Source organism: Xiphophorus maculatus, chromosome 8, assembly GCF_002775205.1.
Source record: "Xiphophorus maculatus strain JP 163 A chromosome 8, X_maculatus-5.0-male, whole genome shotgun sequence".
In the NCBI taxonomy this organism is placed as follows: Eukaryota; Metazoa; Chordata; class Actinopteri; order Cyprinodontiformes; family Poeciliidae; genus Xiphophorus; species Xiphophorus maculatus.
This window is the reverse complement of record NC_036450.1, coordinates 25,925,903-25,940,241: the sequence shown is the minus strand read 5'-3', so window position 1 is coordinate 25,940,241 and position 14,339 is coordinate 25,925,903. Positions and strand designations below refer to the sequence as shown.

Here is a 14,339-nt window from a genome sequence, read left to right as displayed (position 1 = left end):
ACTGGTGGATGTAGTGGGGAAGTCCACAATGTTTGGGATTCATTTCAGATTGTTTTAGTGTAAAGAACAACTTTTTTTATACAAAATAAACTCGTGACCATCTTGGCCTGAAAGTTCAGGGCTCACAGAATATTCTATGAGGCCAAATGAATATGAGCTAAATTGATCAGAAAACAGGCCCAATATTCCTGCCAGATCAGGCTCTCCAAGCGTTCAGCATGCCGAGCTGAGGGACTCTGTATCAATGCAGACACAGATACTATGTGCAGTGTTTGATTATACAGTTATTACTAATAAACTGCTGGAGAACTTTAAATACTTTTGTCTTTGTGGTGCGTAAGTTGCTTCTCTCATGCAACAGATTCTTTTTTTTACAAAAATCCAGGACTGCTGGTGTTTCAAGTGATTACAGTACACTACGTGTGATTGTCAGATCTGCAGAAGCAGGGCTATAACTTGATCCAGAGAGGATGATGTTATAGCCCTGCTTACAGTCTGTTCTGTAACAGACTGTAAGCAGAGCTTGTGATTTGTCATTACATAAATTTTTGTGACAGATGTCCATGTTCAAAATCTGAGGATCAGTGATCGTTGAGGTTGTTTGCAATTGTGACTGTAAATGGATATTTTTTTAGTGTCATGTCAGAAAGTTTCTGTGAGTTAAAGTCTGAGTGTGTTATTGTGCTAATTTCTCAGTTCGGTGAAGGTTTTTAGTCTCTTTAACTTGTTTGTATTGGTGAATGTTAGTGACGTTGCCACACCAGGACTCGGTGATACAGTACGTACTGGACGAAGGGCTTATGTAACAGTGTTAACAGGGCTCAATCACAAGCATATGCCCTGACACACACATGTAAACACACACACCCAACCTGGGGACATTAGCTTAAGTGTGACTCCCAGGTGAGGTTTAGGTCCAGACAGGATTCTGATGCAGAGGCTGCAAACCTCCTGAACCTGGCAGCTGACAGTATGATTATCTAAAGCTACTAATCAATACTCAAATGTAGCATCTATTCTATTTACTGTTTTCTGAACACAAAGAGCTGCAAGACTGAGCTGCTGCTCTCACCAGCAGAACACTGGCTTAATGGGTTTTTTTTTCTTTTAGCTACAAGCAAACCAGTTCTAATTTCATACACACACTGCCTTATGAAATTGTGAATGTTTTGTTACGATGGAACAAGGGTTGGGCAATTATCATATATCATTTATGGTGAAACATTTCTTATCACGGTAAGAATTTTGATTTATCGTTGCCATTGTAAATTTCACTTACTGATATTAAATAAATAAAAAACTGACAGTATGATCAGAAAATGTCATTTCTGCTATTTTCTCCACTTTTTGTTCCACAAGAGCATCAATAAATATCACTAAATTCAAAAGTACCATTAATTGCAGTTACAGAGAGCAGTTTGATTTAGTGATATGAATCACACTTTTTTAAGTAAATGAAGAAGCCTAAATGGAAATATTTTTGAAGAACAATATTTGTGATTATGGCGCTATCAATGCTGTGCCATGCAGTTACTATCCTGCAGGACTATTTAGTGCCTATAAATAAGTATTTTTTAATCATATTCTTTATCATTATCACAATAGCACCACAAAGTAGCTAAAAAAAAAATATTGGGATTTTACTCAAGAGTCCAACAAAAAGCACAATTCATATATTAATAAATTGTGTTCAGAAACCAGGTGGGAGTAAAGTTTAAAGGAGATTAGGTTATAACTTAATATCTCAAGCTTAGAGCAATAATCAGATAAGCAACCTGCTGGAACTCTGGAGGTGCTGCAAAAATCCAGAACTCAGGTGGAAGAAGCTGTTTCATATATATATGCTCCATAAATCTGACCTTCTGAGGACATCTGTTTTGTCAAAAGAAGCCCTGCTTCCAGTTTGCCCATAACCCGGTAGACGACACAGTGAACATGTGGAAGAAGGAGCTCTTGTTTTTTGTTGTGAATGCTAACAGGAAGAGGGATGGTGCTAAATACAGAGCAGTCCTGGAAAAAATCTGTCAGAGGCAGCAACAAAACAACTTATGTCTGGAGCAAAGGTTCACAGTGATGGTGAAGAAAACACTCACTGCAAATGTAAATATGAAAGACTGATCAAAACGCTTCTGTTCAGCACAATAATGAAGGTTTTCAGACAGGAAAACAGAGTACTCATAAAACGAACAAAGTCTGCCTACTGGCAGCTGATTAGATTGTTTATTTCCTTTAAAAAATCACAGTAAGGCACAGACATTGGACAAAAAACTCCAATGTTTTCTGTAATATAAATAAAATCTTTAAACTAGAGAGAAGCTTTTCTCTGGTCATTTTAATTTATATGAAACTAGGGTCGCCATAGCATCTTTTCTTTTTTTCATTTTTCATTTATTTTCTATGATTATTTGTGTTTCTGAGACTTCTCTGAATACCCTGCAGACCCTGACAGGTTTCCACAACCTTCATCACAAGTTAGGATATTGCTTTCAGAAATATTTCCCGAATAACTCCGTATGTCTCAAGTGTCAGCCAGGACCAGCTTCATGTACAGTACATACAGTATTTACCTGAGCTTCCCTGTCCACATGGTCGCCCTGTCAGAGGCCGGCTTACACGTGCCGAAATCCTCTGTAATCTACGGCAATCCTATTTAGCTCATTACGGTAATCTGCACAGGCAGCCTCTTCATCTCTGCAGAACATCCACAGAGGCTGGATTATTTATGCCACACACTGCTCTCACTCCACCTGCATCACCTTTGACCTCCACGTTATGTTTTCTTCCTCTCTGCTCCTTGGTTGCCTCCTCCTTTGTCTCAAACCAGTTTAATTGTCATTTTCTGTGTTGATCTTGGCCTCACTCTCATTTCATTTGAACTCACACCCACATTATACTGCTGAGTAATTAAGACACCTGATCATCACCTATGCTATGTAACATAGGCGAAGCACTGTAGAGCATACATAATTTGACCAGGCTGCCACTACATAAAGTACAACGTAGGAACATCTTTGTTTTTTCTTGAGAAGTCATTGATGAGCAGCTGTCATTCTGTTTTCGTGTTTATTGTTATATAAATGTCTTATACTGTTTTGGTGCGTATGGCTGGTGTTTTGGCGAGGTCTTCTTTATAAAAGAGATCACTGATCTCAGAGGAACTGCCAAGTTAAATGAAGGTCAAAATCATTTTAAGCTGCTCAAAATTTCCCCCTTTATAACTTTTTACAACCAGTTTGACCAAATTTTAGCATGGTAGCCAGTTAGAAAGCTAGATGTAGCCACATATTTTCTGTCCTGAACACAGTGGACAACTGGCGGTGGAAGGTATCTTTGGTATGACCTGAAAGCAGCCTTTGTGAGGTCTCATCACACCTCAGAGGCACATGTCCGCCTCCCAGCACGATGAACCAGTCCTGTAATATCCCACCAGCTAAGTGGAGCTCCAACATGCATGTTCAGCACAGCAGGAGCAACCTTGGCTCAGCCAGCCCTGCGCCATGTTGAGCCAGGCACTGCTACCTCAACCTGCAAGGTTACGCATGCCTCTCAGTGACCTTTATCCCTCCCATCATCTAATCAGAGATCAACAAACTTAAGCGGCGTGAGCTGGCCGAGTATCAAAAGCTACCAGCAAACAAGAAACACATGGAGGTGTGTGTGCGTGTGTGTGTGTGTGTGGGCGTGTGCAGGGGTGTGGGGGCGTGTGTGGAGGTGTGTGAGCAGGTGGGGGTGTGTGTGTGTATATGCTCCTGAGGAGTTCTGGACTCCACAGCACACACATAGCGACCTGACACACACACACACGAAGAAAAAAACATGACAGCTGTTGTAATGACTCTGTTTTGATGATGAAGATGATAAAGTGATAATAATTGTATAGTTCTGCCTTACAGATAGTTAGAAAAAGATAATGAACATATAAAAAGTTATTTTTAATGCAATTTCATGTGACATGTGACTAACACAAAGGCATGATGTGATGTGGATTTCAATGATATTTGATTCTCAATGTTTTTTTTACATATACTGTACAGCTTATTAGAGGATTTTTCCATAGAGAAAATCTAAAATATTTGAAAGAAAATGCAGCTTGAGAAGCTGAAATATCTGCTTGCTACTTGACGCACTGTTAGCTGCAAGGCAGCCAATCCAGAAGCTGCATTTATTTTCCTTGGTGCTGATTGACTGGATTCCAAAGAGATAAGGAAGACTGCAGATGTTAGCGTCTGTGGTTACAGCTTGGTGTCCACTGTGTGAACCAGATATTTATATTTTTACCATATTTGTTTCTTGAGGGGAGGGGAGTAAGTTGGTCATGTGATATTTGGTCATGTGACAGTGATGGTGATGCAGAGCAGGATTGTGGAGCATTTCAGTGAAGCAAAGAAGCAGTGGTGGAGGCAGTGGTGTGATCAGAGAGGTTTTAAGATGTAGAAAAAGTAGTGAAATAAATGTCATATCTGTTCATATCAGTTATTGACCATGACAACAACATTAATAGCATCCCTAACATAAAATATAATACACCAAAGTATATCAAACTCTGTAAAGTACTGGGTGTGAGTGATCTGGTCATTGCCTTTTGTTTAAGTTTGCTGTTGAAAAATCTCCATTTTGGAGCTACAGAACAATCAAAGACCCTCTTTGGGCAACAAAGCAGATTTCAAAGTCATTTTAAAGGCTGGAAAAGGGAAGCTGTTTTTGAGAGGTTGGAGTATTGTTTCTGGGCCTCTGCACCGATCAAAACCCAACTAGACAGGAATTCAGTAAAAGAGAAGCTCCTTTGTTTTGGTCATCTTTTTCTGCCCTCATGTGGCTTCTTGGCATGCGCCTGTCTGCGTGTGTGTAGGCGTGTGTGTGTATGAACAGGCTGCGGGCCAGATAACTATCAGCGTATTGTTTTGTATTCGTTTAGTCTGGGAACCTTGTTGCTATTTTTAAACCAGAGGAGTTCTGCATTCCTCGCTGTAACTCTGTTAACCTTCTTCTGCTGGGGCGAGCTCTGCCTCATCAGTGTGTGTGTGTGTGTGTGTGTGTGTGTGTGTGTGTGTGCGTGTGTGTGTGTGTGTGTGTGTGTGTGTGTGTGTGTGTGTGTGTGTGTGTTCAACACCATGCTGTTTTCAGATTAGAAACAGATGAAACTGACGCTCGCAGGACCTTCCAGTTCCTTTGTGTTGGCTGAGATCCCTCCCTGCTAAATGACTGGAAACCGGCAGTGGTCTAAAAATAACCCAGAACACGGCTAAGAATAGCCATGACGGCCTGCAAGTGTGGGTGACTGTGGTTTGCTGTGAATGACTGAGTGTTTTTTTTTTGTCTGCGTGTGTGTGTGTGTGTCTTACTTAATGTGTAAGCAATAGGAAGAAAAAGAAAAGAAAGAGAGGCAACTTCAGGCTAAGTTTTATTTTGCCACAGCTTCCTCTGCTTCCATCCTTCCTTTTACCTTTTGTGACTAGTACAGTTTATAGCAGCTCAGCAGGATGACTGGGCGTGCACTGGCATGGCATGCGGCAACAGCTCATCATAAAAGTATAAAATGACTTAACTAATAACATCAACAATTGGATCTCTATGAACATTTAGAAATGAAAAGCTGATGTTTAAAAGCTGGACGTTCAAACTGTTTCAGCCTTTCAGAAACTGATTTTATTCTGAAAAGCACACATCTGAAACCAACCCAACTTTTTTTTTTTATTCTGGTTTGTTTGCACAAGTGTGCCAACTCAAACCGAGTGAATCGCTCATTGAACTGGAAATAGACTGATGGTTGTTCCTTACAACACCTGTGGATTTTTCTCTTTTTTCCTGCCAGTAGGTGGCGGCTAAGTTTAGAATTCTTTCAATAAAAAATTTTGTTTTTTGCAACTTATTAGGAGAATATGATACCAAGACCGTTGATGCCAAAACAAAGCAATTCTATTTATTAGGTCTCCAAATAAAGTAGCTCTAATTTTGGTAGCTGTGGGATGCTGTAAAAGCCAAACGTCACGGAGCGCCGTGAGAGCGCCGTCTCCATCGCAGCAGACACGGAAAGACACATGCATCCGGAGGATCATCTGGTGTGGAAGTGGTGGTGGAGGAGTGGGAGGACCACCCACAAAAAGGCAGAGCGCTGGGACGCGAGAGAGACTAAAAAGAGAAAGCGGAATCAATGGAAAAGCAAAAAGATGGAGGTTTGAATGGGTGTAGGAGGTGGTGGTGGCTGCTCTGGTGTATGTCCTCGGAGATTTTCTTATCTACTGCTGTTCCTCACACATTTACCCATTAACATACACTCAGTATAGACCTACTAAAAGGCGTGTAGTTTTCCTCATAAAGTTGCTCATTTGTAAAGTTTTTCATCTCGTCAGAAATCCAATTTCATCTAGAAATGCATCCATTAGGTGACATTATGATGGTTTCTTTAAATATGACAAATGGAGACTCAGAATCCATTTTATTTTTGTTTTTGGTTGTTTTGTTTATTTTGTTTATCAGTTCCAGTGTTAAGTGTTCTTTTGAAAATAAAGTGCATCTATCTTTGGCAGGAAATTGCATGCATTATTACATCATTTCCATTAAGTCAGCGTAAAAAGGTCTTCAAACAATATTATCGTTTATCGCAATAATTTTTGAGACAATTAATCGCTCAGCAAAATTATATGTTAATTAATTAATTAATTAATTGTTATCGTGACAGGCCTAATGACAAAACCTCCATATCATGCTCTTTGCTATTGGCTGTATGTTATTTCATATCAAGACAGAGATACACACACACACACATATATTAGGGCTGAAACAATTAATTTGATTAATCATTATGAATCAATTATGGAAATAATTGTCAACTAATTTAGTAACTGATTTATTGTTAAATTAAGGATACAGAATCAAACAAAAGGCCATTTGCTAACACAACAACATACTCCAAGCAGTAATGGAGTCAAAATAGTACAAAAATACATTTTTCATTTAAGATTTATAATAAAGACATATTTGTCTGTAAATATGTTCTACCCAGAACTCCTCTAGTGGCATACTTGTAGCTTTTGTAAATCAAATCTTCTATCAAGCACCTTTTGCTGTCCAGTTATGAATCAGTTAAACCAAAAATGAATCACCAGATCAGCCCTACGCTGTACTGATGCTAAGTCCAGCAGAAAGGCCTGAACTTTTCACATGTTGATGTTAGAAGGATTGTTTTAGCTGCAGATACATCCAATGATAAGGAATTCACTACAGAAATTATGTTATTGCATTTTAGGTAATAAAACTGTTTCTTTACTTATTTAAAAAGGGGATTGAGTCATGTTTTAATTTTCATCTTTTGATGCATCCTCATATTGTATAAAAAAAATCCACCCCCGCCCCCAAGAAAAAAGTTTGTGTAGAAGTAGACAAAGTAAGTCTTCATACTGGTGGAAGGCTACCAGCTTCTGTTTTAGTTGATTTTAGATCATTGAAAGTATTCAATCTAAAATATTCAAACCACAGGACTCAAGGCTGTTAGCTGATATTTGAGGTATTTGGGGGTGAGGGGTGTTTTGGGGGGGTATTTAGTTCAGAATTTAAAACAAACTTATCATAAGATTTTTCTGCCCTTTGAAATCAGTTTATCATTTGGAAAATCTTCACTTTATTTGTGAAAACCAGAAAATGGGAATTCTTAGTTATCCCATTAATACTTTACAAACTTTGTCTTGGACCTCTAGTGGATACTTACAGTATATAGTACCAAAAAATCCTTCTGGAAGGGAAGTCTGAGCTTTAGCTCCACCCTCCATCTGAATGACTCACTCTGAAGTTCAGTTTTCTTCGAAAAACAAGCTAAGGGTGTTGCATTGTGTTTGATTTTACTTGGTGTGTGCGTGTGCATGTGTGTGAGAGAGTAACAAGAAGCTCCCACACACTCTAGAGCAAACAATAGCCTTCTACGGCCATCCCTCCACCAGCCACACTTGTATTGGTGGGAGCTGCCTCACCACACTCCACCCTCTCTCTGTAAAGGGAAACAGGTGGACTCAGATGGATGAGTCCATGAGATGGAGGACGCTGTGATTGGTCCAACCGCTGGGGGAGCCTGCAGTGTCCTTCGGCTGACAGGCTGGAGTGATGGGGTGTGAAATGCTGAAGCAGGCCACCGCGAGCTAAACTGCATACTGTACACACACACACACACACACCCCTATCACCACCTAATCCTTGTCTGAACAGATGATTCACAACACTGACATGTTCAGTGGACCCATCCTCATCAGAACACGTCTTCTGTTCATGTAAAAGTGAAGAGTGACTCATTCTACCATGAAAACAGTTGATCAGGTCGGAGTTCACCGCTGACAACTTTTGTTGCAACCGAAGCCTCACTGGTGACAGTATCTGCTCAGACAGCGCCCTCATGTGGTCAGCACTGCTATATTCATTTTAAAGGGGCAGTATTATGTAAACTCAACTTTCTTGAGCTTTATATGTTGTAATGTTTCCTCATCAAAAACATACCAGGACAGTTGTTTTGATTCTTTTGTGCATGTTTGAGAAATCCTTTAATCTCCCATGGCAACCATTCAGCTGTGAAAAATGCCTGGGCTTCTCCTCTGAGCTGTAGTTTCCAAGCTACACAGAGCAGTCCTCCCCCACTCAGCTCCTTCAGACTAGCTAGCAGCAATTAGCAAACACCTGGTGAATCTACACATCTGCTGAGCTCATTATAGCAGCTATGTCTTAGTGCACTAGTAAAAACTGTTAAAAAAAAAAAAACATTGTTAAAGGGTTAATAGAGGAGCCATGTTGTGATGACTGTGAGTTTCAGAAAGACCAGGAGTTTTTAAAGAGACAGAAGCCCAATTTCAGAAAGATAAATTACAGTCACATTTTTTAAAAGTCTTTTTTGATAGCATTTTTACAACAATATAAAAATGTACAGCATTTTTATAATAACCATTGTTATTATAAAAATAACAATTTTTATAATAACAAAAAAATTATTATTGTTATTTTGGTTTAGAAGGTTTAGACCAGTCGACTCATCCCCTCTTGTCTTCTGTTTCCCAACAGACTCTACGGAAGAAGGGTTTAAACGGCTGTGAAAGCCCCGACATCGAAGCTGACGACTCTGCTGGCCAGAGCCCAGAGTTAGACGACAAGTACTGCAAACTCAACGAAGACATCGATCTGATGATCAACCGGCAGAGAATCTGTGTACGTCTACGTCTTCTTTCTTTTGCATAGCAAGTGTATGGTGTCGTTTCATGGAGGTTCTAAAACACTTTTTTGCTTTGGTCCAACAGGGTCTGCCTCCCTCTGGCTATGACATGGGGGTGACCATCCCAGGTAGCAATCCCAGCGGGCTGCTGTATTCTCACCAGGCCATAGGGGGCACTGTGGGTAATCACAACTTGCTGCCCATCTCACACTCATCCTTGCAGAGAAACACTATGTCCCCCCAACGACCCTGTAGCACTGGGAATGCAGGTGTGTTTATACTGACTTTCGCTTTAGGCTAGAAGTTTTCCATGAAGGGGATTGATGAGCATTTTCAAAGCTGGGTTTGTGAGAAGTTAATATCTCACCTACAGTAGATTACATTCTTGATATCTTCATTCAGTGTAAACCCAGATTAGCGTGTTATGAGATGGTGAGAAGGCTAATCCAAGAGGGGCTGAGGCCAAAGGCTACTAGCATCTTATAACCGTGGGCGGTTCTGGGCTAGAGCAAACCAGGGGCCAGTGGCCCTGTAGCGCAGAACCCTGGGACCAAATTTCATTAATGTATATTATTGGACTGGATGACACATGACTGTGATGAGACACAGGTGTCATTGCTATGCACTGAGTCAAGAATATTGGTGGTTGGGAAAATAACACAATGACACAAAGAATCTAAAAAACGGATGCAAAGTTTTGATATTAATTGTCTGCATTATAACAGTTAGATAACAAGGTAATTTTCTGACCTATGATATAGGTCAGAAAAAAGTTTAAATTTAAATTAAAATAGCAAAGAATTGGGAAGTAGGTTAGCTATGCTAGCTTGACTTTGACAATCTTAACATGTATCTGTGCTGCACAGTTTGGTGTTTTCGGTTCTGGAAATCCAAAAAAATAGGGCGACCAGCACACCTACACTCTAACAGATCATCAGTCTCTATGACTAATCAACCACAGCTGGTGTTCAAGCAACCATTTATTAATAACTGTGAAAATAAATCATTCCTGAAAACATAAAACTGTAACTGGTTGAATGTTCTGTTGGAGTTTTTATGTTCTGTTGTTTGTGTTTCTTGGTGTTGAACCCTTATACACTTATACACATGATCTCTGCTCTGCCAGCGAATGGAGCCGTTGTAAATTGGTTGCCACGGCAATGTATGTGTGTGGCGTAAAGCCGACAGAGTGGGATAAAAAATCCTAAAGAATAGGAGAGGTTTTGAGTTGTTTGGCAAAACCGGGTATGAATTATGAGTCATGTTTTTCCCCCATGATCCAGTCCTTCTAAAGTCCAAATTACATGAATCTTTTAACAGTTTAACCACTGCTGAGAAAAACTGGGATGAAAATGTTGAATTAAGATGAACATATTGAGACCATTATCAGCTCAGCCTGAACTCCAGAAACCTAACCTAGTGGTTGACTTGGGTCAGTGACTGCATGTCTCCATCTCCCTGCAGGGCTGATGGCTTCTGACCTTCCCAACACCGTGGTCTCCAGCGTGGGTAAGGCTGCTTTCACATTCCTCAAATCCACAAATTGCAAGTGGCCCAAACCATCCTCCTTCTGAGACCAATCTGCTCTCCTGGATTTTGTGTTTAACTGTAAAATTCAAACTTTATGATCTCTGACAGGAAATGGCAACTTCAGCTCCCACTGCAGTTCCCCTGGCCTCATGTCCCCGGCCAGCGTCTCTAAGAACATGCAGGACAAGAGTCCTCCTCACATGGGCATGAGCCACAAGCCTGACCTCCGCACACTGATGCCGCCCTCCAACAAGTGCTCCATCATGCCAACGGTTTTTATCACACTTCACTGTCTCACCTGGTTTTCTTCTTCTGTCCAGAGAATATTTAGATTCTTAGAGGAAAGACGTTAATAATCAGTTGAGTCTGTGCCTAAGACCCCTCAACCAACGCAGCAGTTTGATAAAACCAATGAGCTAATGACTAATATTTCAACATAAGTGCAGCATTAAATACCATTAAACTGTCTTTCTACCACCAAGTCTATTTATCCTTACAGCTAAGAAAAATAGTTCATCACTTATTACCCTGAATCAATATCATTAAATGTAGAATAAAAAAAATATGTTATTCAAATGATCAATAACTCATTCTACTTCAGTTCAGCCCAAAAACGACCCGGCATTAAAATGGGACATCATAACGTCCAGCAGTAATCGCTGCAGCGAATAGACAAACACTTAAATACTTATTTGATTAAATCAAAAAGCTTTAATGGCTCTTAGGTTATCACACCAACATAAACAGCAAACACAGTCACTTAGTGTTTAATCTGAATAAGCGTTTTATTTGAAGCACATTTTTAATTAGTTGCAACCCAGGGATGTCCAAACTGCGGCTCAGGGGCCATTTGCCAGCCTGTCAGTGGTAGAAATTTGGCCATTCAGCTCATGGACACTTTAAATTTGTTTATTTATTTTTTACTGGCACTTAAAATCTTTACAGAATGAAAAATATTAGGTGTAACCAAAAGTATTTCTGTTCTGTGAACCTGGTTTCACTTTGGAGCAGACTTGGGCTGAGCTTCATTAAACTCGACTCAGAAACAGACTATGCTGAACACAGGCTGACAGTTTTTCAGATTCTGTAAAGATTTAAAGATAAACAAAAATGAAACAACACTGCATGTTTTGCACTTTTGTTGCAATATTGCAGGTTTAGATTTTTTAAAAAAATTAAAATCGCAATAGGATTTTTGTGCTATTAATCAAGTTTCTTTTGTGGCCTTTAAGTACTTTCAACTTGGCAGTTTAGACACACGAGGGAAAAGGTTTGGGCATCACTGTTCAAAATAAAATATAATAGCTCTTGACTCAGGGACATACAGCCATTTTGTAAATGCAACAAAAACTCGCATGTAAAAAGGGAAGTGATAATTTTCAAATAGACACACAATTTCATATTCCAACCTGCAGTAAACCTGCATATCAGGGTGTAACCCCGATATGTCTTAGTGATAACAGTATCATAACTTCACAGATGACCAAGATCACCTAAATCTGATTCAGTCTTTGTTTAGTATTTCTAATCTTCAAACTTCTCTCTTTTTTTCAGAACCAGAGAATAAATCACTCACAGACAGCTCAGACTATGTCCACCCCTGCAGTGTCCATCGCTGCCTCTGGGATTGGTGGTTATCCCTCTGCCATCTCCTCCTACAGCACAGGTGAGGACGAACAGGCCACTGTTACAGGTTAAAGGTTAAAGGTCAACCTGACATTGAGTTGTCCTCCCTCAGAGTTTTCCCTCGGTAGCGACCTATCCTCCCTGTCTGGATTCGGGGGCTCAGGTCTGGGATCAGTGGCGAGCTGGCAGCAGCAGCAGCTGCAGAACCTCCAGCACTCGGCACTTGGACACATGGGGTGAGAAAACCCGACCGGATCCATTCCGATGACGAACCGTGGCTTCACACATAGAACCAAAACGATTATCGCATTGTCTCCTCTACTTACAGAAACTTTTGCCAGAACTCCGGCCTGGACGTCGGCGTTCACAACAACCTCCACATTAAGTGCGAGCCAGCCTCTCCTCCCAGAGACCGGAGCCTGGGCGTGGGCGGGGCTGTGGGCGGGGCCGGACTCAGAGGAGGCGTCAACACGGCCGGATACGCCCTTGGCACCGGCCGGGGGCCCCACGAATCCGGCAGTTCCCCTGGCGACAGCGCCTCCAGCTGTGGCAGCTCGTACGAAGGCAGCGAGGAGCGCGAGGATCACCACGGCAACGAGAGCTTCCTGCTGCAGCCACTGCCCAGTCAGGAGGAACGTCACAGCCCCTCAGTAAAACGGATGAGGCTATCAGAAGGCTGGGCCACATAGTGGGAGGGAGCATCTCCACAGGAACAGGAGGGAGTAAAGTTACCATATAGTGTTATTATTATTATTATTATTATTATTATTATTATTATTATCACTATCATATTCTCCTTGTACTGAATGCATGTGCTTTATGTTTAATGGTGGTCTGTAGTTGAGGAGGCTGGTTTTGCGATGTGAGGTCAGGATCAGCACACATCACCTGAAGAACAAAACTCTCAAGTTTTATCTGTGTGTCACAACATTCTGAACATCAATCATATGAAATATTTATTTATTCAAAATCTGGTAAAATACACCTATGCAGCTTTTTGTGTACCATAATAATAGCTTTCTTCCTTCCAATACTCCATAAAGTTTCAGCTGATAGTCGACAGATCTGATGATCTCTGCAGCTCCTCCAGAGTCACCAGGAGCCTCTGCATAATGCTGCCACTACCAGCCAGCTGAGCTGAGCGAACATGTGCAGCTGCACAATCCTCTTGTTCAGTTCCTGCACTGACCAGACATGTCTTTTGGCTGCAGCTAACGACTATTCTAGTAATCTATTAATCAGATTTAAAAAATGCCCGATTTTTTTAAGCATTCAGCTTATTTTATGTAATGTTAGAAATACATGAAAAATATACAAATGAACAAAATTCAATTACTTTTAAATGTGAAAATACACTTTTGAAGCCTAAAATGCATTAGCATCATTACTCAGCTGGCAACTGGCACTACAGTGTCGGACTCATCGGCTGATTAATATTTGGAGAACAAAAGGTGCTTAACAGGAGATTTTTAAAATTTTTTCAGAATTTGAACCATGTGAAGCTAAAAATGCCACTTAAGTTCTGGGTAGATCAGATTTTTCTATCTTAAATCCAAGTTGCAGATGTCTTCATACAGTTTTTGGTTTAGTTCCTGCTTGAGTGTTTTTTTTCTTTCAGCAATTGGCCTTTTTGAAAGCCAGTTAATAATTAATCAATTAGTAGATTAGTTGACTACTATTTCAATAATTAATCAATCATGATTAATCCAATGAATCTGATTAATTGTTTCAGCCCTAAACATAACAGTAGTTTATCCTTCTCCTGAATTTTCTTTCTGTTCTGCCTATTTGGAAAAATAAACTCACTTTAATCATGTCTTCCCATTATTGGACCCAAAGCTCAAACTTTCTCACAAGAATTTTTTGACACACAAGTAAATCTTGAGAATTTTTGTATTTTATATTAAAATTTTTTGATGTACGCTGATAAATAAGACTTTCACCTGAGGCCATCTTCCATGGGGAGGTTTGACGATGTACATTTACTGCTTGTTTTCAG

The 14,339-nt window shown here is 40.3% G+C and overlaps 1 protein-coding gene across 1 annotated transcript in view; it reads left to right on the top strand.

The window, feature by feature from the left end:
- Positions 1 to 13,993, top strand: part of LOC102234229 (myocyte-specific enhancer factor 2C-like) — a 30,338-nt gene extending 16,345 nt beyond the window's left edge. Inside the window, exons 5-11 of the mRNA XM_023338301.1 lie at positions 9,037 to 9,180; positions 9,270 to 9,453; positions 10,649 to 10,693; positions 10,823 to 10,986; positions 12,269 to 12,380; positions 12,453 to 12,576; positions 12,669 to 13,993. Of these exons, the coding sequence (XP_023194069.1) occupies positions 9,037 to 9,180; positions 9,270 to 9,453; positions 10,649 to 10,693; positions 10,823 to 10,986; positions 12,269 to 12,380; positions 12,453 to 12,576; positions 12,669 to 13,029 (1,134 nt within the window). The 3' untranslated portion in view covers positions 13,030 to 13,993. The remainder of the gene's footprint in view (positions 1 to 9,036; positions 9,181 to 9,269; positions 9,454 to 10,648; positions 10,694 to 10,822; positions 10,987 to 12,268; positions 12,381 to 12,452; positions 12,577 to 12,668) is intronic.
- Positions 13,994 to 14,339: the final 346 nt, after the last annotated feature.